Below are 23,339 nucleotides of genomic sequence, written 5' to 3'. Positions count from 1 at the left end.
CTTGCACAGCCTCTCCTGATTAAGATGTCACAGAGATAGAGCTGCGTGTCATCAGCATACTGATGGCATTTAGCTCCAAATCCCCTAATGACTACTCCCAGTGGCTTCATATACCAGGCGGCCCAAAAGTAGGTATACAGTTGTTTAGAATGTTGATGGGAGTGGGAGAGAATGTGTGAGTAGAAGACGTGTGGGTGGAGTCAGAATGACAGTTGGGAAGAGTGAGTGACAGGTAGTGACAAATCAGTTAAGTGTAGAGAGAGGGGAGTGAGGCCCTTAAGTAGGTATATGATACTGTATACCTACTTTTGGGCCACTCTGTAGATGTTAAACAACATCAGGGGCAAGATGGCACCCCATGGCTCAAATGCCAAGGGGCCGAGGAATAGTCACCCAATGTTACTCTCTGAAATCAGCCCCGTAGGTAGGATTGGAACCACTGTAGCACAGTGCCTCCAATACCCATCCCACGGAGTCGATCCAGGAGGATACCATGGTCAATGGTATCAAAAGCCGATGAGAGATTGAGCAGAATTAACAGGGTTGTACTCCCCCGTCCCTCTCTCGATAAAGGTCATCCATCAGGGCAACCAAGGCTGATTCAGTTCTGTAACCAGGATGAAACCCAGATTGAAATGGGTCTAGATAATCAGTATTCTCCAAGAGTGCCTGTAGTTGGTCCGCCACGACCCTCTCAAGTACCTTCCCTAGAAAACGGGGTATTTGCGACTGGGCGGTAGTTGTCTAGTACCGTTGGGTCCAGAGTGGGCTTCTTCAGGAGTGGCCGCACTACTGCCTCCTTAAGGACAGCAGGGACCACCCCTTCCCGTAGGGAACCATTTATCACTCCCAGGACCCACCCAGTCATACCCCCTCGGCCAGCTTTTATTAGCCAGGAGGGACAGGGATCAAGAGGGCACATGGTTGGTCGCATTATTGCAAGCATCTTGTCCACATCAGGCTGTAACAGCTGGAACTGATCCCACAAAATCGGGCAGATGGTGGCATCAGACACCTCAACTGGTACTGCGCTAACAACAGCATCAAGGTCACTGCGGAGACAAGCGATTTTGTCCTCAAAGTGCGATGCAAAAAGGTTGCAGCGGGTCCTCGACAGGGCCAGGGCCCCATTTACTGAGGGAGATGTTAACAACTGCTGGACCACCCAGAAGAGCTCCGCTGGATGGCTGCTTGAGGATGCAATGGAGGCAGCAAAATAAACCTTCTTTGCTGCCTGCACTGCCATGCAGTATGCACGATTATGCACTCTACAGCGTGCTCGGTCGTCTTCACTTCGAGTCTTGCACCATTTGCACTCTATAATGCTTTGCTTAAGTTCATTATTAGTGCAGTTCCCTTGCTAGTAAGCCTCTGAGCATGTGCAGATGAGTCAAAAGGCCGATAACAGCCCCAGCACATTCCATACTAATGAGAGTGTCCTATCATTTATGTGCCTGAGAAGCAGAGGTTGTTTACCTTAAAGCTGCGGGTGGCTGTGCTTGAGAACCAAGTGCTGTTAGTTTATGCAGGGAATGAACGCTAGGAGGTGCTTGCTGCTGTTATGCTGCTAACATGTATGGTATAAAACCCATTGTACCCCATGGCTCTTGGTTCAGAGAAGCTGTCTGATCCAACCATTGGGTACACCTGTGTGCTGTAAGTTACCCAATAAAGTCTCCTTGTAAGTAAACCTTTGAATCTAATTTATCACTACCTTGGCACCTCTAACCTAAGAGTTTAACACCCATGGCCGGGCAACACAACACCTTAAGGAAGCAAGGGCAGGGGGTGATCTTTTGCATCATTATGCATTTGCCAGAGAACAGTGCCCCCTCTTTAGGAAGCATGCTTTACTTGCAAGGAGTTTATCTGCCCTGTTCTCTGGCAGATGCGTATTGATAGCCACAGTTAATTGTGTGTTTTTGTTTGTGGTCCCAGCCTGCTTCCATTTGTTAACCCTCACCTGGTAGCACCATTGGTAGAATTTCCCCTTCTCTTTTCCAGGTCACTGAAGTGGTAATGATCTATGATGCAGAGAAACAGCGGCCCCGAGGTAAAGGAGAATCTAGTTTGTCCTTGAAATCTCTTTATCCTCTCCCTGTGTCAGATGGCAAACTTTCACAGCATTAATCCCCCCAAAATATATTTATATTTCTTTTGTGCATTGCCTTGGGAAAATATTTCACTGAACAAACTACTCCATGTCGGCTTTCCATGCAATTAGCAATTTCATCTGGTGTGTTACTGCTTTTGAAGTCAGATGTTGCATGTCCATCACTGTTCCTCCTCCCCCCCCAAAAAGGTGTTTCTCTTAACAAAAATGTGACACCTGAATTGAGCTGCTTGTTTAAAATAAAGAAGGGAAAGGGAGTAAGAGGGAGGAGCTGACACGCTTATAGAGTTCCTTCCTCCTTTCCTTCTAGAAATGGAGGTACCATTAAAATCGAACAGCCTGTTTTTCAGGCTTGGAATTCTCACTAGCTGCAAGATAAGAACAGCTGTCCTGTTTTATACATTGTCTCTTCTTTGTTTTGGTCATTAAGTGGCTGCGGCTGATGTGGGTGGCCAAAACCCATGTTTGTAAATTGCTGCTTGAAACATTTTGTGGATGAGCATCTATGCAGTCCCCTGTTAACCTTGAAAATACTGCTTCCTCCCCCACACACACACACCGAGAGCCATTTCCCCCTAACTTGATAGGCTCGGGTATGCTCACCTTCTCACCAGGAGTCCCAAAAGAAAGCAGCGGATGTGTTGTCCAGCTTTTCATTGCACCAATCACTTTTCAGTTGGCTCTTGCAGTATTTTAAAAACGTCATAAATGTGAGTTTCACCCAACGACTCAATAGCATGTCAAACATGCTAGCAAATAGTTTGCCATCTGGACTTTCCACTCCTTCTTGACTTCATTATTAAAAGAAATATATAAATTCTTCACTTCCTATTTATTAAGCTGTTAAGTCTTAGTTTTTATTTTTAATTTAGACATACATTCTTAGTGGCATATTTAAGTGTTTCATAGTAAAAGTACAGTAAACGTTAAAGTTCTTTCTCCCTCCTTTTTTTCTTCTTGTGAACTGTTTGTGATTAATATCTCTTTAGATTTCTTTTCTCTAGGTGATAGATTATCACAGAGGTACAGGCCATTTCCGCAACAGAGGAGAGACAGGGCTTTGCCTTTATTTCAGTGTAAACAAAGTTTTCAATATTTGGTGTGGGAGGACTCGCGGGGGTTGCTCTTACTTCGATGCCTTAATTTGTTTTGCAACAGCTTTGCAATGTTTCAACAGAAAAATTCACTGACGCAGCAAAGAATAACAGCACCTTGTGTGTGTGTTTTTTAAAACCGAGTTGAGGCAATAGACATCTTGCCTGTCTTTTGAATCCTCCATCCCACTCTCAGCAAACAAGACCCAAGCATGACCCTTTTGGCCGAAATGGCACTGATGAAGCAGGGAAGTCAGGCGATTTTTCTTTCTGACCCTTCATTCCCCCCGTCCAAGGTTTTTGTTTTAAAAGCCTCCTTACCGAAAAAGTTTCAACAAGCACGTAGCTTGTGAGTAGCAAGCAAATGGGGCAGCTCCAGAAGGACTTCCGCGTGGGAGAAAAGCAGCCATGGGGCTGCAGCTCTGCCTGCGGGCGCAGTGTTGTTACAAGGGCAGGCAGTACTGGGTGCCGAATGCGGGCAGGGCCACCCCAGCATTGCTTGTGCTGCAGCGGCATGAAGTATCAGGCCCCGGTCAGCTCACAGCCTGCAGCGTTCAGCTGGCTGAGCATCATCCTGCAGCCACGCTTTTGAAACACATTCCAGGTGTGGCTTGCACCTCTTGTGTCTATCCACTTGTCTGTAGCATCCACAGTTCCCATTACAATCCGGTGCTTATCCTCTTCACTCAACAATATAACCATAGACTTTTATTACAAGTGCATAATGCAAATTAGATATTTGCTGTTGGGTGAAGTGAATGCCTCTGGCTTTCATCCCTGGCTGTTCCAGTTGCTGTTTGCATTACTTTCATAACCTGCAAAGCCTGTCCAACATCCATAATCCCTCTCAGAATGCTGGGAAACGTACTTACAGTTCCCAGGTCAAACTCCTGGTGTCTCCTTTTCTGCTCAAGATCTCATTCTCTTCAACAACAAATATGTCCAGACCTTAACTCTATCTTGTTTTGCTCACAACCACCCAGAGATCAAGATCCTGAGGACCCTGGGTTCTTTCCCACGTCCTACTGCTTTCCCAGCTAGGTTGCATCAAGTATGGTGAATGAATGAACCTTTATTGTTCAAAGCCTTATTATTTTTATTATATTTATATCCCACCTTTTTCCCAATACTGTGTCAGGATTCCTTTAGCCCCCACTTTACTTCACAGGGTCATACAGGTGCAAATACAGATACTTCACAGGGTCATACAGATGCAAATTCTCAGTGACTCAGTCTACAAAGGAATGCCTTCAGGGGAATTCAAAAGGAATTTACAAGAACAGGAAGGCTGTCTCACTAGCCTAACTTAAGTTGGGGGGATGTCCCTCTCTCTCATGAGGCTTCTGAGCGCAGCTTCTCACGCAAGGCCAATAGGGTAGACCGTCTTGAGTTCCGCCCCTGTCTTCTCTCTCTTTGCTCTGCGCCTGCACCTGGCATCTTTTAGGTCAATCTCCGGTTCGCTGCCTCTCATAGGGGTGTGTGGAGAGGGACCCTCATCCTCAGCCAGCTGGGCATTTGTAACCTGAGAAGCTGGCCCAGCCATGTCTGGACTAGCCTGGGAAAACACCTCCCCCATGTCTGGCGGTTCGCCTTCAGAATCTGAACTGCTATCCCACTCCCTGCACTCAAAAACACCCCTGACATACTGGGACTCAAGACTGCTTTACAACATTCAAAACTTGTACAGTTAAAACATATAAATAGAAATAAACAAAAGTTAAATATAATTAAACCATAAATAGTATTAAGATTGTATAAAATAAAAAAAATTTAAAAGACAGCAACAGTATAAGCAATAGTATCCATCCATCATATTCTTACAGGTCCAGACTAGCTATCCTCAAAGGCCTGCTGGAACAAAAAAGTTTTTACCTGCCTGCGAAAGCATACCAAGGAGGGTGCCACTCTCGCCTCCCTGAGAAGGGAGTTCCAGAGCCTTGGGGCAGCCACCAAGAAGGCCCTCTCCTGTGTTCCCCCCAGGTGAGCCTGTGATGGTGGCGGGACCGCAAGAAGGGCCTTCCCGGAAGATCTCAGGGCACAAGCAGGCTCATAGGGGAGAGCCAGTGTGGTGCAGTGGCTAGAGTGTTGGACTGGGAGTCAGGATATCCGGGTTCTAGTCCCCGCTCGGTCATGGAAGCTCACTGGGTGACTTTGGGCCAGTTGCAGACTCTTAGCCCAACCTACCTCACAGGGTTGTTGTTGTGAGGCTAAAATGGAGAGGAGGAGGATTATGTACGCTGCCTTAAGGAGGAAAAAAGGCGGGATATAAATTAAATAAATACAGCCTTTCAGATAGCCTGGACCCGAGCCGTATAGGGCTTTATAGGTTATGGCATAGGCCATCACAATTTTAAAAATCAGGATAAAATACAAAAAAAATTTTTAATTTAAAGACACTACACAAACAATGATTATGATGACACATTTGCATCTCACTTCCCCTCCAAAGCAATAGCCACGAAGTCCTTCCCCCTAGATCTATAAGAGGGTTCAGTATGATGCCAGGCTCTCAAGTTTCTGGCAGCCAGGGATATACATGGTTGCCTGCAAGCAATATACAAACCTGATCCAAGGGAGGTCTGTTAACAGAAAACAGGATATGATGGAGAAATTTATATCTTGGGTACTCATACAACTGGCAGTGAAGTAAATAGTGTTCAATATCCTCAACTTCGCCAGACTCACCGATGCAGTCATAAATGAGGTTGGGTATTGTTAGACCTCCCCTCCAGATAAGCAGAGGGCATGCACTGGAATCTTAAAGCTGTGAATGATTTTCTTAAAGGAGCCACAGTAAGTGTTGCAAAGTATTGCTCCAGACCAAATGTTGTTTTATATAATGGATACCAAATTGAGTACGACACTTGGGTGATGGGCTTGTGAGACCTTTGGGAGGGCAGCTAGGTTCACTCTGGTGACGATGTCATCCCATATGGGCTTAGCTGGGGTAGATTATTGCCACCTGTAAATTGTAGCTTGCTGCTTTGAGATGCATCTTTTCAAACGTTATTGTTTAAGTCATACATCTTTTGCTGTAATTTTATCTTTGAAAATGTCTTAATACAGCAAGCAAAAAGGCAAGGATCGTCGAGGCAGGCTAAACAGTGTAGTGAGGCAGTGCTTGAAAATTCTGGCTAATGTGAGGTGCATTTAAAGGAAAGACAGTGTCATAGTTGAGATGAATTTAAATGTGCCGAACTACCACTGAGAACAAGAAAGTTCAGAGCACCTAACCTCTTTTGAATTGCATCCAGTATGCAAGTGAGTCTATATATCTGCAAAATGCAAACTTTGCAGGAGTCCAACGGCTGTCTAAGTCTCCAGACTCTGAGAGAAATGACAGTATATGTCTGATCAAGTGCCCCAGTTTATTATGATTTATTTTTTGCTCATATTTGTATACCGCTTTCCACAGAGGTATCGAAGTGGTGAACATAAAATGCAGTAAGCATCAGAACAGTGATAAAGTGTCATAGTAAAACAACACAATACAATATTGAATTGGCAGTAAAACCACAGACTCTCTGCTGTGTGCTACAAACTGTTGCTGGCTGGGTCGCCCTTTAAGGAAAACCTGTGTGAAGAGATGGCTTTTAAGAAGGCATCTAAACGTTCGAACTGTAGGAACCAGTTTAATGTCAGTTGGGAAGTTTGGCTGTGAGACATGCGCACACGCCTAGCCACTGCCAAAGTTCAAATTGCAGCTCAGCTGTCAAGGCTTGCTGGTGTGTCCTTGGGAGGGAAACGACAATCAGCCAAACGTACCTTCACAGGACTGTTGGGAGGATACAAATGAGAAAAGGCTATGGTGTACACAGACATGCACACTACTTAAGCCTCTGGAAATGTTGGCATTTGCATCCTCCCTTTCTGTGACAAGCTCACTCCAGGTGGCTGGCAAATAAACAGTTGTAAAATGAGTTAAAAATAATCAATATACGCTAACCACGCAGCAAGAAAGCATGAAACTGAAAGCCCTTGTCACAGCACTCTGCAAATAAAGCACACCTTCCCAGTCTCGGAATAGAAAGCGCCTCTTGAAATAAAATGGTCTTCAGCACTTACTTTACAAAGCAGGTAGAGGGGGCTTTGTGAACCTCCTTTGGAACCCTGTTCACAACATCAGCACCACCATTTTGGATCTGCCCCCCCCCCAACCAGCTGTAGTTCACCTTGGCAGCAGGAGAATGAAGGGAGCCTTGGAAACCAGATCTTGAATGGGCTCATAAAAGTGGAAGGAGAGGAACTAAAGAGCCAAGCTAGGGGGAGCATCTTTTGCCCCCAGGTGCCACGTTTGCAGAGGGGAGATCTCCCTCCTTAAGCCCTAACTGCCAAAATAGCACTGGGGAGGAGCTGAAAATACCATTTTTCTGCCTGCCTCAAGTTCTTAATCCACAGCCTGTCAGCTGTTCAAAACCTCTTGCATTCCAGTCTCTTTATGCCTTTTATACCCATTTCGATGAGTCCTCTTTTGAGTGAGAGACATAATTTTTATTGGTTTAGCTATCTTTGTTGTTGTTCAGTTGTTCAGTCTTGTCCGACTCTTCGTGACCCCATGGACCATAGCATGCCAGGCCTCTTTGTCCTGCGCTCTCTCCCGGAGCGTGCTCAAGTTCATGTTCATTGCATCAGTGATGCTATCCAGCCATCTCATCCTCTGCTGTCCCCTTCTCCTCTTGCCTTCAGTCTTCCCCAGCATCAGGAACTTTTCCAGAGAGTTTTCTCTTCGCATTAGGTGGCCAAAATATTTGAGCTTCAGCCTCTGTCCTTCCAATGAGCAGTCAGGGTTGATTTCCTTTAGGATGGACTGATTGGACCTCCTTGCAGTCCAGGGGACTCGTAAGAGTCTTCTCCAGCACCACAGTTCGAAAGCATCGATACTTTGGCTCTCAGCCTTCCTTATAGTCCAGCTCTCACAGCCATACATTACTACTGGGAAAACCATAGCTTTGATTAGACAGACCTTTGTGGGCAAGGTGATGTCTCTGCTTCTTACTATGCTGTCTAGGTTGGCCATAGCTTTCCTCCCAAGGAGCAAGCGACTTTTAATTTCATGGCTACAGTCACCATCTGCAGTGATCTTGGAGCCCAAGAAAATGAAATCTGTCACAGCTTCCATTTCTTCCCCTTCTATATGCCAGGAAGTGATGGGGCCAGATCCCATGATCTTAGTTTTTTTCAAACCAGTTTCAAACCAGCTTTGGCACTCTCCTCTTTCACCCTCAACAAGAGGCTGTTTAGATCCTCTTCGCTTTCTGCCATTAGGGTGGTATCGTCTGCGTTATCTGAGCTTGTTGATAATTCTCCCGGCAATCTGAATTCCGACCTGTGATTCATCCAACCCGGCGGTTCTCATGATGTACTCTGCATATAAGTTAAATAAGCAGGGCGACAACATGCAGCCTTGTCGTACTCCTTTCCCAATTTGGAACCAATCGGTTGTTCCATGTCTGGTTCTTTGTTGCTTCTTGACCCTCGTACAGGTTTCTCAGGAGACAGGTAAGGTGGTCTGGTACTCCCATCACTTTAAGAATTTGCCACAGTTTGTTGTCATCCACACAATCAAAGGCCTTAGCGTAGTAAATGAAGCAGAAATAGACATTTTTCTGGAATTCTCTTGCTTTCTCCATGATCCAGCGAATGTTGGCGATTTGATCTCTAGTTTCTCTGCCTCTTCGAAACCCAGCTTGTACTTCCGGTAGTTCTCGGTTCGCATACTGCTGAAGCCTAGCTTGTAGGATTTTGAGCATCACCTTGCTGGCATGTGAAATGAGCGCAATTGTGCAGTAGTTTGAACACTCTTTGGCACTGCCCTTCTTTGGAATGGGAATGTAAACTGACCTTTTCCAAGTCTCTGTTGAGTGTTCCAAATTTGTTGGCATATTGAGTGCAGCACTTTAACAGCATCATCTTTTAGGATTTTAAATAGCTCAGCTGGAATACTGTCATCTCCGCTAGCTTTGTTGTTACTAATGCTTCCTAAGGCCCACTTGACTTCACTCTCCAGGATGTCCGGCTCAAGTTCAGTGACCGCACTATCATGGCTATCAGGGACATTCAGATCTTTCCTGGATAGTTCTTCTGTGTATTCTTTCCACCTCTTCTTAATCTCATCTGCTTCTGTTAAGTCCCTGCCTTCTTTGTCCTTTATCATGCCCGTCTTTGCACAAAACGTTCCCTTGAGATCTCCGATTTTCTTGAAGTGATCTCTAGTCTTTCCCATTCTATTGTTTTCCTCGATTTCTTTGCATTGTTCATTTAAGAGGGCCTTCTTGTCTCTCCTTGCTATTCTCCGGAACTCTGCATATCTTCCCCTTCCTCCCTTGCTTTTCGCTTCCCTTCTTTCCTCAGCTACTTGTAAAGCCTCATCAGACAGCCACTTGGCTTTCTTGCATTTCTTTTTCTTTGGGATGGATTGAGTTGCTGCCTCCTGAACAATGTTACGGACCTCCGTCCATAGTTCCTCAGGCACTCTGTCTATCAGGTCTAATCCCTGAAATCTTTTCCTCACCTCCCCTGTATATTCACAAGGGATATGATTTAGGTCATACCTGAATGGTTTAGTGGTTTTCCCTACGTTCTTCAAGTTAAGCCAAAATTTTGCAAGAAGCAGCTCATGATCTGAGCCACAGTCAGCTCCAGGTCTTGTTTTGACTGACTGTATAGAGCTTCTCCATCTTTGGCTGCAAAGGACATAATCAATCTGATTTCGATATTGACCATCTGGTGATGCCCATGTGTAGAGTCGCCTCTTGTGCTGTTGGAAAAGAGTGTTTGCTGTGATCAGCATGTTCTCTTGGCAAAACTCTATTAGCTTTTGTCCTGCTTCATTTTGTACACCAAGGCCATGCCTGCCTGTTATCCCGGTGATTTCTTGACTTCCTACTTTAGCATTCCAATGCCCTATGATGAAGAGGACATCTTCTTTTGGTGTTAGTTCTAGAAGGTGTTGTAGGTCTTCATAGAACCGATCAACCTCAGCTTCTTCGGCCTCAGTGGTTGGGGCATAGACTTGAATTACTGTGATGTTGAATGGTTTGCCTTGGATTCGTACTGAGATCATTCTATCGTTTTTGAGATTGTACCCCAGTACTGCTTTTCCCACCCTTTTGTTGACTATGAGTGCTACTCCATTTCTTCTAAGGGATTCTTGCCCACAGTAGTAGATATGATGGTCACCTGAATTAAATTCGCCCATGCTTGTCCATTTTCGTTCGCTGATTCCCAAGATGTCGATGTTCAGTCTTGCCATCTCATGCTTGACCACCTCCAGCTTACCTTGATTAATTGATCTGACATTCCAGGTGCCTAAACAATACTGTTCTTTACAGCATCAGATTTTCTTTTCACCACCAGACACATCCACAGCTGAGCGTCCTTTCGGCTTTGGCCCAGCCGCTTCACTCTTTCTGGCGCTACTTGGAAATTCCCTCTGCTCTTCCCCCGGAGTATATTGGACACCTTCCGACCTGAGGGGCTCATCTTCCGGCGTCATCTCTTTTAGCCTTGTGATACGTTCCATGGGGTTTTCTTGGCAGGAATCCTGGAGTGGGTTGCCATTTCCTTCTCCAGTGGACCACATTTTGTCAGAACTCTCCGCCATGACCTGTCCGTCTTGGGTGGCCCGGCACAGCATAGCTTATGGCTTCACTGAGTTACGCAAGCCCCTTCTCCACAACAAGGCAGTGATCCATGAAGGGGTGGTTTAGCTATAAGTCATTGCAAACATGAAGACGTTCAAATTTCGGCCACAAATTTGGCTCTTAATTTCCTGGCTCCAGTGCAAATAAAGAAGTATGCCTTATGAGCTCTTGGTTTCAGATATACAAAAAATCTGTCTGTGGAGTTAACTCCTGTCTTCCACTCCCTAGTTTCTTCTAATGCCATGGAAGTGCTTCTTAATCGCTTCAGGTGTCCTTATCTTCAGCAAGGCTTCCCCAAAATGTTTCACAACCCCCCGCTTCCCCAATACTCATAAGGTGCGCTCACCTCGTCCCTCCGTGCACTGTATTCCATATTCATGTACAAAGGGGAATCCAGTCCTGAAGTCTACTTCAGCCCACCCCACATCTACTTGGGCCTCTGGTTTTCCATCTTTTTGCTGCTTTCATTCACAAATTGGTGGACTAAGACATCTCTTCTCTCCCCTCCCCCTCTCCCCTCTCCCCCCTCTCTCCCCTCCCTCTCCCCCCTCTCTCCCCCCTCCCTCACTCACTCACACACGTCTGCACTTCTCTGGCCCTCCCACAAATTCACAGGCTGCCCCACTCCTGCTTCTGGGAAGTCCTTTTTATGTTTGGGATATTTCCCCTTTGTTGCTGCAGTCTTTGTTTCTTCTTTTTTCAAATCGCCTTGCTTCTCCCTCATAGAATCATAGAACAGTAGGGTTGGGAGGGGCCTACAAGGCCATCGAGTCCAACCCCCTGCTCAATGCAGGAATCCAAGTCAGAGCATCCCTGGCAGGTGGCTGTCCAGCCTCATCTTGAATGCCTCCAGCATGGGAGAGCCCACTGCCTCCCTAGGCAATTGGTTCCATTGTCGTATTGCTCTAACAGTCAGGAAGTTTCTCCTGATGTTCAGCTGGAGGCCGGCTTCCTGTCACTTGAGCCCATCATTCCGTGTCCTGCACTCCGGGAGGATCGAGAAGAGATCCTGGCCTTCCTCTCTGGGACAGCCTTTCAAGTCCTTGAAGAGCGCTATCATATCTCCCCTCAGCCTTCTCTCCTCAAGGCTAAACAGGCCCAGTTCTTTCAGTCTCTCCTCATGGGGCTTTGTTTCCAGTCCCCTGTTCATCCTCATTGCCCTCCTCTGAACCCCTCACCTTGAGTAAAGCAAAAAATAAGAGTGCATCCTTCCATAAAGGCACTTTCCCCTTGATCTCCCTCCCCTCATTTTAAATACTGGAAGCCTGCAAATCGCACATTGCTCGGATGCAGAAGTGCCCATTGTTCCACTTCCTTCTAGCTTCAGATTAATATATCCTAACGAAAAGGGTGCTCATTCTTAAGAGGCCACTGCATCACAGACTCAACCCGACTTCATTTATACTGCTAGTCTCTTGCGTGCGGGAGATGTTTTTAAAAGTCTCCCCCACATCCTTTTAAAAAAATCGAATTTGTTTCTTGCTTTTGGTGCTGATAGCAGCATTTTGACCTGCTGCAATTTGTCTTGGCCTGTATCTTTGTGCCTCTTTAAGTATTAATCTTCTCTACATTAAGGCTCCATGGGCTTGCCCAACTATGTTGGATAAGCTTAGAGAGACACTAACTGTTACAGAGATGGTATCTTTTTTTTCTGTTGAACGCTTTAGAGCAATAAATGGCTGCTGTCAGCATTCGCTGCAAAGCAAAATGAAACCAAAGGGGAAAGCTTGGGTTTCGGGGGGGGGGGGGAAGAAGGAGAAACACCCTGTCCCAAAATGCTTTTGTCCCTACACCATTTCCCCCTTTATGTTGTTGCTCCAATACCTCTAACTTGATGAAATTTGCATTTAAAAAAAAAAAAAAAAGCCGGTTTTTCAACAGCATCAGTGGTTCTGAATTGACTTGGCCGTTGATAGTTTCCTGAGGTGAAACTGTTCTGCATGGGACTGAATTTAGGGTTGGTTTGGATTTATTTTTTGAGCATTAATTCCCAGTGCAAAAGGCAGATGTGCCTAGAAATGCTACCCCGTGATATGTTCGCCATCAGTCTAATTGACGCTGAGAGCGACAAGCTATAACTCCCCCCGCCCCCAGAAGATATGCCATGGGGCAACTTGCGCTGAGGCACCTGAAGCCCTTGCTTGAACCCTTTGGTCTGCCCCTAATACTGTTCATCATCCTGTTTTGTGTCACAACACCCTGCTACCTTGATTCACTCTTCGTCATTGGCTAGGTTTTGGATTTATTACTTTCGAGGACGAGCAATCAGTGGACCAGGCTGTCAACATGCATTTTCACGACATCATGGGCAAAAAAGTGTGTAGTTGTAGTTTTATTTTACCTTAAGACAAAGCGGAGGCTTGGGGCAACTGGCAATTTGGCTGGCAGATAGGAGCCTTTGTGGTGGAGCGGGGTGGTGGTGGAAAAAGAATCCCCATGGCTGAAGCAAATTCCAAAGCGTATTTTGTCTACTTCTTCTTGGCTAGGACAATATTTTCCACCTGTACCAGGATGCCCTTGGGTTTCCTCACTTGAGAAGATTTGTAATGGTGGACAAACATCCCCGAAAGACAGTGGACAAGTTCAGGTGTGACGATCTTGGTACAAAAAACCATGGTTTATCAGATCCCCAAATGAGCATTATACCTGCACGCCACCTCTTCCTCCTCCTTCCTTTTCTCCCTTGCCCCTTAATGCAAGACTCTTGTGCTTGTTAAATCCCGGTTTCCTGTTACACCCAAAATGGTAGTCTTGTATTATGGCGTGCGCAAGAGAGAAGGGGGAGGAAAAAGTACATAGGTACATTGCTCGTTCTATTCCATAAACCACAGTTTATCAGATTGAGACGGTTGCCTCTGAACCGGGTCAACTTGTCCCTCATTATTACCCACCTTCCCCTGTAATATGTGGCAGTTGGACATGCTTGAGGGTTTGCTTTCAATTTGTGCAGGCCTAGGGCAGGAGTCAAGCCATGGTGGAACAGGCCGTGGTGGAACAGGCCCTCCGAAAACCCTCTGCAACACCCTTCAGAGAGATCGGTAGGGAAAGGCCTGAAGCCTAGAAGTTTGAAAGCCACTAACTGAAGCAGCTGAGGACGATTTAGAGACTGCTTAGGTTAAATAACGCAGTAGTTTTGAGTACCATGGTTGAGGGTGTTTCACTTGCTTGGCTGCATTCACATGCTCCTGTAAGGGTCCTTCCAGGAGGTGTCCGGGCTTTACTCTTCACATCTGCTTCATGCCTCAGGAGGGCATCCCCTGTCCCACATAGGAGTTTTCTACTGAGTGAGTAGAAGTCAACCTTGAGCAGAGGTGGTGCTTTTGAAACGCCAGTGAAATCTCTACGTTGCTGAAGGCTCCGCTTCCCATTACCACTCCTTCAGATGTGCGTTCCTTGATTTCATTTTCCAACTTGGGAGGGGGGAAGGGGAGAGGGGCGGGTGTTCACAGGGACCCTTCAGAGGCTACATTTGAACCAAACGTTGGCAAAGCATCATGAAGGAATGGTTAAAACAAAAAAAATTGGGTCACTTACTGTGAGACTTTGATACGAATCCACATTCTTTTATCTATAATAGCATATTTTTTAACCACAATGCAGTTAAGTGACCTTTTGGTTGTTGTCATCTTCATACTGTGTTGTCAGCATTCCCAAGACATTTTATGGGTGAAGGGACTTTGCCTTCTTACTCTCAATTTCAGCTGCTCACCTCTGAGCATAGCTTCACCTTAGGAAACAAGCCAAAAGAGGAGCAACTAGGTAGTTTCTGAGAACAGCCTCTAAATTATCCTGGCTTCTGAAAAGGGAAAATGGAAGGGACAGTGGGAGAGTCTGATGCGAAACCTAAAACGTTTGCAGCCGTTCAGGTTTGCTTGTTGGCACAAACTTGATCATCCACTACAAAGACTTTGACTGAATTGAAAAGGTATTTCTACATTTGCCTACAAAGAGACTGGTGTCCCAAGGGAAGTCCTAGTGCTTTCTGATTTGAGATTCCCAATCTGCCAATTCACAGGTGGAAGTTAAAAGAAAAAAATTGTTTAAAGATAATATTTTCTAAAAACACCTACTAGGATATCCTAGTTAATGCAGGAGTAGTTGATCTAACTTAAGATATAAGGTGAAATCTACATGTAAGCTGGAACTGGAACCACAAATTCTCTTCGGGTGCTCTGGTTCAGTAGCTGTTGACACCAGTTCTATGAACCTGGGAGAACCCCTGTTGAAGATGTCAGAGCACACCCTTGTAGGGAATCAAGATAATTAGCTGATTTAAGTGTCGTTTTCAAAAGCAGTGTCCCCCGTACTCCCTTCCTGCAAAAGAGCACATCTTTGTCCAGTGCTGAAGCTTAATCTCAGCATGGCCCAGATGAAGATACTGCTGTAATGTCCTTAATGCCAAACTTACAGGAGTTAAAGCAGAAATGTGTGTCAAGCATTCCAGTAACACAGGCATTGATCCAAAGGTGTTCAAATACCAAGTTTTTGTTGTTTTGTTGACCAACCCAAGTGCAAATTTCCAGCGTCTCTGGACATTCCACCCCATTGTTAATGGCAGCCTCTAAACCTCCTCAGTGCTGCCACCCCTTGGGAAACTTCAAAACAGTTGTGTGTCTCTGCAGTCTTTGGGTGATTTGAAAACCATTCCAAAAGCTGGTCTCACTCTCAGCCTCTTTGCCATTGAAACAGCAACCAGGTTTGTCCCAAGGGGTTTTTTTGGGTGCGGGGATCCCCTCGTCTCCAGCCCGATCGAAAGTTTGGATCCACTCAAAAAAGAGCACGTTAGGAGGATTTGGAGACATTGGGAGTCCTGTTACCAGCATTGATTATTAAGCATATTCTGGAGCACACGATGAATGTGTTTTTGCTTTATTACATTTATATCCTGTCGTTCTTTTGGTGAGCTCACACACTAGAGTGGAGAGTTCGGGGGGGGGTGTCTCCCATCTAGGCAGTGATCACAACATGGCCTGCTTAGTTTTAGAGAGGGTGCTGCACCTCAGACCTTCAAACCAGGCCCTGGGCTCTTTGGAGGCAAAGATCTTTGACTTATTGAAGTGTACCTGAGCAGAACCAAATTGTTAGGTGTATTCCCAGACATTAGCGCAAGTTTGACTTAACGTTGTAGGATTTTCTCTGTCTTCCCCCATTGCTCAGGTTCACTTAGTAATTCAGAGTTTATTCCTCCCCCACCCCACCCCACCCCATGCTAAATCTTAAAACGATCTTCAGTTCATCATACTTGGATTAAAAGTTTATATTTCTGCATGAGGCTTATTTTAGAAAGGAAAATCATCTCAAGGAGGCCAAGCACATTTTTAGTGGCCTTAAACCACAGGGGCTTGTGAGTTTAAGCCTGCGCCCCTCCCAATCCCTTTATTTGCAAAGAATGCTTTTCCCCTGACTTAACACAGTATGAAGGTTTTGCTTCTTATTGACTCAACTGTCCATTTTTTATTACCTGCATGTTTGTTTACTTTTTTTGTTAGATGTAATGTAAAGTTTTCTTATCACATCCATTCCTTCTGACATTGTTTGAGTTAATTGACGTTCTTTAAGCATTAGCCTGGGGAAGGTAAGTATCTTCCATTAGACTTTTAACTAATAATAATACTTTAAAAAAACCTTAAGTTTAAAGAGGAATTAAAAGGAAGAAAGAAACTGTAAGCCAAATGTGTGTTTCTCAGGTATGAACAAAGCTGAAATCGCAGTTCAGTAGTGGTGGATTTTGGCCGTTAGTTCCACCACTTTCCTCATCACCATCCCCACCCCACCCCCAAAAAATCCCTCCCAAAAGGTCTGGCTAAAGCCGCACCACCTTCTTCCATGATCTCTTCAACCATGCTTGTCAACGTCATTTTTTCCAACCTGTGAAGCAAGATGCCAGAGCAACGTATGAAGGATGAAAATCCATCAAGCGGCCCGTACTACTGCTGTAAACCGAGGAAGGAAAACAACAAGCATAATGGAAGAGAGATCACGTGCAGGCCTCTATTTTATTCCAACTGCCTATGAAATCAACTCTCTTGGAGTGGCTTACTGTGAAACCCATTGTACCTGAGAAACATTTACTTTTCCTAAATTAGCGGCCTTAAAAATAAGTTTGTAATAATTTTTTTTAAGTCTTTAGCCATAAGTCATAAGGTGTTAAGGTATAGGTTTTTTTAAGTATAACTTAAGGGGGTGTGTGAAGGGGAGAAGGGGGGCAGTGAACTTGCAGCCTCCCCCTCCTGAGCACTCGACCTCTTTGTTTAGGTGGAGGTGAAATGGGCTGAGCCTCGGGATAGCAAAAGCCAGATGCCAGGGCTCACCGGTACCAGCCAGTGGGGAAGTCGGATCATGCCAAGTGCTGCCAACGGCTGGGCAGGACAGCCCCCACCTACCTGGCAACAAGGATACGGACCTCAAGGTACCTGTTTTTCAGTCGACATTGGGGGACTTCACTTTGCCTCCTCAACACAGAGGCTTGGGATTGGTTGAAATGCCATTTTGCGGCTTTCAGCAGCCACTGCTGCTCCTTGGCCCAGGGCAGACTTGGCCCTGGGGAAAGATCCTGTTGCAGAAGCAGGCATCAATAGCCCCTTCTGCTATGGCCCTCTAATCCACCCTTCCCCAACCTGGCACTCTCCTGATGGGTTGGGACTGCAACTCCCAACCCATCAGGCGTTGGGAGTTGCAGTCCCAACCCGTCAGGAGGGTGCCAGGTTGGGGAAGGCTGCTCTAGTCTAATGCAGGTGCCCCATGCAGACACCCATAGATTCAAGGGTTTGGGCAAGGGCCCCAAAGCACCAACTCTGCCTGTGGGAGGCCTCTGGTCCAGTCACCTGCAAAAAGAATCAGGTATAGCAGTTGATGGGAACTTTCTCCTCGAGAGCCATGTTGGAATGGCTGTGGTGTAGCCCCACTCCACTTTGGACAGGGTTCTACCTCCTGATGTCAGAGCCTGATGGCCAGTGCTAGATATGAGGTAAAGAAGCCCTGTCCAGGCCCATTTCCCTCAGTTTAAGATTACAGCCCATGCCATCCGGAGCTGGGGAAGGGGGGTGTAGATCATAGTTCAGTGGCAGAGCAGGTGCGCTGCCCCAGGTTCAGTCCCCAGCATCACCTGCTAAAAAGAAAAATGGGCAGCAGGGGATGACAAAGAGCCATCTCTGCCTGTGACCAAGGAGAACAGCTCCCAGTGAGAGCAGGGAATCCTGGGCTACATAGTCAAACAAGTCGGAATTGGTATGAGGCAGCTTCCTAGGTTCCATGCATCTGCAAGCTTTATCTTGAGCCCTCAAAATGTTGCCTATAAATAATACTGATAATGGTAAATGGGTCTTGGTTGCTTTCAGTAATACCACTGGATGTACGGAGGGGGAGTTTCATCCTCTTCCCACTCCCCCTACCACAAGCAAGCACGGGCAGATGTTTGTCTCTCGATGCCTCGCATTTTGTGGTTGGGGAGTCTGTTGGGCTGGAACGAAGGGGTTGGACTTGATGGCCTTGTAGGCCCCTTCCAACCCTGCTATTCTGTTCTATGAGCCAGTCCCTTAGTTCTAGCCCAATGCTTTCCCCAGACTTGATCTTATGAGACTACAGCTGCTCCTTGGATTCTCGTGCCACTTTCACACTTTAATATCCAACTGCCTTACTGCAGAATAATCCTGTGCTGTGCGAATAACTCTCCCACTAGACTTTATTTCTTGGTGTCTGCACTGTTCTGATGAAACAGATGTAATCACTTGACCTGGTCTTCTTTTGTGTGCGTCTCTCCGCCCCTTTTTCTCCTCCCCTCCCACCCTTTAGGTATGTGGGTTCCAGCTGGACAAGCACTTGGTAAGTGTCTTACAGGCTTTCATGGTGTCTTAGATCAGGGGTGGGCAGACTTCAGGCTTGCAGGATCTACTTGGTGTTTTACAAGAACTCCAAGATCTACCAACTGGAGCCTGGTGTGAAAGACATACCCTTAGAATTAAATCTGAGCTTGGGTATTTGCTTGGAGTACCAGAACTGGATAGAGCTCACAGAAATCCTTGCTGAGCTACTGCAAATCATCCAGAGATCTACCAGTAGATCCAGATACACCTTCTGCCACCCATGTTGTGTTTTATTATATATTATTATTATATATTTATTTTGAATACTTGTTGACTATTCCAACCATGCAAACCCAGTTATTAGCATAATTGTAGGACTTGTGCGCTTCTTTCCCTTTTCCTCCAAAGAATGCTTTGCAGTTGTAATTTTGTAAGCATGGTTAAGCCCCTTGAACTATGATTCCCAAGTTTCAGGGACCGGGGGAGTTGGGACAGTGAAAGGGGTTCTGTAAATGTGCCCTAAAGCCTCGCAGAGTCAGACAAATGTTGCTAACCCATTTGGCCATGTGTTTAGTCATAGAACCACAGGGTTGGAAGGGGCCTGCAAGACCATCAACTCCAACCCGCTGCTCAGTGCAGGAGCCTGATTCCCAGGCAGTCTCCCATCCAAGTACTAACCAGGGCTGTCCCTGCTTAGCTGACGGGATCGGGCGCATCCAGCCCTTTGCCCGTCATTTGTGGGCCATTGACAGCCTGAAAAATGTGTGTGTGTTTCAGGGAGAGAACTAACTACCATTTACAAAAAAAATACCCCACCCCACAAACTGAGCAGCCTTTTATAGGCTGACCCTGAGTGGCCTTTTTCACAACATGGCAGCCAGAAATCTCCTTTTTGAAAGCTGGCTACCTCCAGGACTCTGAATATTCACTGGATTAAAGGCTCCATTGTTCCCCATTTCTCCACCAAGCTAGTCCTTCAGTTGGCTTGGGAGCGCTGTCTTAAAGGCACTCAGACATGGGATGGTCTAGTAACTTTAATGTCCCTGGGTCGTTTGGGCAGTAGCCCTCTACACCACTGTTTTAACGGCAAAATCCAGAGAAGAGAATTGGAAAACTACTTTAACTCCTGGTTCCCTGAATGATTTCTGCAGCTTTTTCAGATGGATTTTTAGTCTTTATTGCACTAAGCTTAGAATGTTTAGCTTACTCTACAGCTTACGGATTATGCCATTTGTTTGGCTGCTACACCTTGCTTTTAATCCTGTATATTCTTGATATACAGTCATCTTATCCTGATGCTGCATATTAATCCTCATATGGGATATGCAAACATTTCATTTTGCATTACAGAAGCAAATAGAACTGTAACTTTGTGGCAGTTTTTAAAAATGTGGACAAATCCTTCTTTTTTTCCTGGGATGCTTCCCCCTCGTGAGCAGGCAGTCTTTAAAATAATTACACACATTCAAGAATATAAGTGAGTCACAGGAGATGACTTTAGTAAAACTAGTTTGAGGGAACAATGTTGCAAAGACCATTATTGGTGGAGCAGAGATAAAAACCTGTACTATATTGGACCTGAGTGCACTCACTGCAACTGAAAGCTGGGGGAAAGAATGGGGTTAGTGTGAAATTCTTTGGGAGAGTGCCTGCAAACCCTTGGAGTTACCCCTGCAGAGTCAGTATCAAAAAACCCCAAAAGTTTCTCCCCACCCCTGCCCCCCAGTGCCATTTCATATTCCGTAGAGTAAGGGGCATTCTTCCGTAGTATTTAAAACATCCAACTGTACGGTGTCTGTTTTCCATAATTTGAGGCTCAGAAACCCATAAATAAAATGGTAGCTGGGGGTTGATGGATGGATTTGAACACTGCACATCCAAGGTGAAGACTCCTGTGTCAGATCACGATAGCTGCTTGACCTTAGCACAGCAGATGTTGGGGGAATTTAATCCCTACTGCAGTAGGTAACGTCTTATTCCATGGGGCTGGCTCAGATGTCAACAGCTCCTATTTTCTCCACCATCTTCTGCTTCTTATTGGCTCCTGCTCCCCTTCCCCAGGTGGGTATGGTCCCCCCGCTCCAGGCCGAGGTGCTCCACCTCCACCACCGCCTTTTACCTCGTACATCGTTTCGACACCTCCAGGAGGATTTGCGCCCCCGCAGGGCTTCCCGCAGGGATACGGCACCCCTCCGCCCTTCAGTAAGTCCTCCTGACCATTCTAGGCTAAATGTGTTGCGTTTTTGCTCTACCCTTCCGCCAAGGAGCTCAGGGGCAGAGTATGTGAGGCATCCCGTCCCCCGCCCATATTGTCCTCACAACAACCCTTTGAGGTAGGTTTCGGCTGAGAGAGCGTGAAGTTGGCCCTGGCATGGGGATTCGAACCTGGGTCTCTAGTCACGGACTGACATACTCTGATCGCTGCACCACAGGGGCTCTGTGTTGAATTTCCCCATCCCTAACCGTGGTGGGGAGGAGGGTGATAACCGGAGCCTGTGAAGAAGGGGAAGGCTTCTTGAGGCCTATCCAGAGGGCATTTCCCTTCCTGCCTTGGCCTTGGTTATCAGTGTGGGCTTCTGGTGACACTATGGTGACTGTTCCCTTGCCTCCTTTCCACCCCTTCAGGCTTTGGTTATGGTGCCCCGCCGCCTCCACCTGACCAGTTTGCCCCCGCTGGCATTCCTCCACCACCTGCCACTCCTGGGGCAGCACCACTAGCTTTCCCCCCACCGCCACCACCATCTCAGCCAACTCAGGACATGAGCAAGCCACCAACCTGCCAGCCGGATTTCCCCTATAGTCAATTTGGTAAGTGTTTGCCTCCAGCTCTGCTCTGTGCAACATTGGTCTCCTCTCCCAGCTTCCCCCCCCCCCCCGCTTCCTCTTTCTTTTGTTTCGCTTTGTTCAGAAAGCTCTGCTGGAAAAAAAGAATTGGGGTTTTGCACACAAGATCTCTAGAGACATCTGTTGCGACGGTGGCCTTGTTTCCACCTTTAAAAAGAAAAAGCCCTGCCTGTTTCCTTGAGCTTGATTGTCCTCTTGAGGGTAGAGGCCGCAATAAGCATCACTCACATGAAAGCTAACCTGTGCGATCTAGGCGAACATGGTACCCGTCCATGGGAGGAGACTAGGGTGGGATGAATAGCGTTTCTGATAAGCACCACTTGAATCACAACTCTCTTGAAATTGCTGTTACCCTGGGGAATGAAGCAGGAGGGGGCATGAATCTGACTGAATTACTGGCTTGATGTGAATGGGCCCCTTTGTCTCGAAGCAACATGTTTCAGCCTTTTCAAGGGACTTTAAAAGGTAATCTGGCTCGTAATTTTTGTGCCGACATCAGAGTTCAAACCAGTGCAGAGGAACTGAATTTGCAAGTGCAAGTTGTGCAGTATGTAAATCCCCCCCCCCCCGGTTCCTTATAGATATTGCAGCTGCAGAAATGAGGGAGTAGGGGTCTTTTGCTCACACCCTCGGGGTCCTCAGGAAGACGTTTGCCACTTCCAGCACCAAAAGCAGATTTTGTAGGATTTCTAGTTGAACTTGTTAGAAATTCTGTCTTGAGTTTTCTAGGACGTGGCTTCAGCATCACCCCAGAGCTATTCTTGATACACATTCAGCAAGCTTCACACTCTCTCATTTCTCCATTGGCCAGTGCTTCTGGTAGCAAATTCTGATATTCCAGCAGACGTTCTCTGGTATTCTTGTCTTGCCCTCTTGTCTCCTGAGAAGGCCTGCTTCTGGATTAATCCAGTTTCCCCAGACTGATCAAAGAAGCCTTTGTCACTCCTGTCTGGCAGGTCAGCAGCACAAGACTTCTTGTTCCATTTTGCCATTCATTTGTAGAGGTTGGGCTGTTCCATCCCTTTTAAAGATTGGGGCCAAGCAGCCCTTGGAAGAACGAAAACCTGTGCCTGTGTTGCTTAGGGCGCTAGGCCCCTTCAGTAGGGCTCTGGACCCTGCTGGTATTTCTAGATGGACAATTTTATTTTTATTTATTTATTCATTTAAAATATTTCTTGGCTGCCTTTCAGGGCAGAAGCCCTCCCAAGGCAGCGTGCAGCAATAAAACACCTAAAACAGGCATGAGATTAAGATTTTACATAGCACGAGATTGAGAAGCAAAGAAAGGGAAGTACAGCAAAAACTGACCTGCGTTTTTGCTTTCATTCTGTACCTGAAGACTTGCTGGAAGTGGGATAAGAAGGAGAGTGGTCTGAACTTGGGCATTTCCCATGCATCTCTATTGACTACATGCCAAGTCTTGATCGGTGGATCCCAAATCATAAGACTGTGTGCTGCAGTTAATCTAACGTTGAAGTACCTCAACTTCCAAGCCCATGTGTGTCCCCAAATACCGCTCTCATAGAATAGTAGGGTTGGAAGGGGCCTACAAGACAGTCGAGTCCAACCCCCTGCTTAATGCAGGAATCCAAGTCAGAGCATCCCTGACAGATGGCTGTCCAGCCTCGTCTTGAATGCCTCCAGCATGGGAGAGCCCACCACCTCCCCAGGGAATTGGTTCCACTGTCGTGTTGCTCTAACAGTCAGGAAGTTTTTCCTGATGTTCAGCCGGAATCTGGCTTCCTGTAACTTGAGCCCATTATTCTGTGTCTGGCACTCTGGGATGATCGAGAAGAGATCTTGGCCTTCCTCTCTGACAACCTTTCAAGGACTTGAAGAGCGC

General features: G+C 46.3%; 1 protein-coding gene across 5 annotated transcripts in view; it reads left to right on the top strand.

Moving 5' to 3' along the window:
• Window positions 1-23,339, top strand: part of LOC146333982 (DAZ-associated protein 1-like) — a 67,671-nt gene that overhangs the window by 40,500 nt on the left and 3,832 nt on the right. For 3 of the 5 annotated variants that reach the window (XM_084825145.1, XM_084825146.1, XM_084825147.1), the window contains exons 6-11: window positions 2,005-2,053; window positions 13,084-13,166; window positions 17,106-17,259; window positions 18,642-18,671; window positions 20,714-20,854; window positions 21,278-21,460. In XM_084825145.1, coding sequence (XP_084681271.1) covers window positions 2,005-2,053; window positions 13,084-13,166; window positions 17,106-17,259; window positions 18,642-18,671; window positions 20,714-20,854; window positions 21,278-21,460 — 640 coding nt within the window. Of the gene's footprint in view, window positions 1-2,004; window positions 2,054-13,083; window positions 13,167-17,105; window positions 17,260-18,641; window positions 18,672-20,713; window positions 20,855-21,277; window positions 21,467-23,339 lie in introns of all 5 variants that reach the window. The other 2 variants (XM_084825149.1, XM_084825148.1) reach the window with 2 other exon arrangements.

The sequence above is a fragment of the Heloderma suspectum genome, chromosome W (assembly GCF_057233095.1).
Source record: "Heloderma suspectum isolate Gila_16-S chromosome W, 16-S_ref, whole genome shotgun sequence".
In the NCBI taxonomy this organism is placed as follows: Eukaryota; Metazoa; Chordata; class Lepidosauria; order Squamata; family Helodermatidae; genus Heloderma; species Heloderma suspectum.
This window is presented reverse-complemented; position numbering and strand designations above follow the sequence as displayed.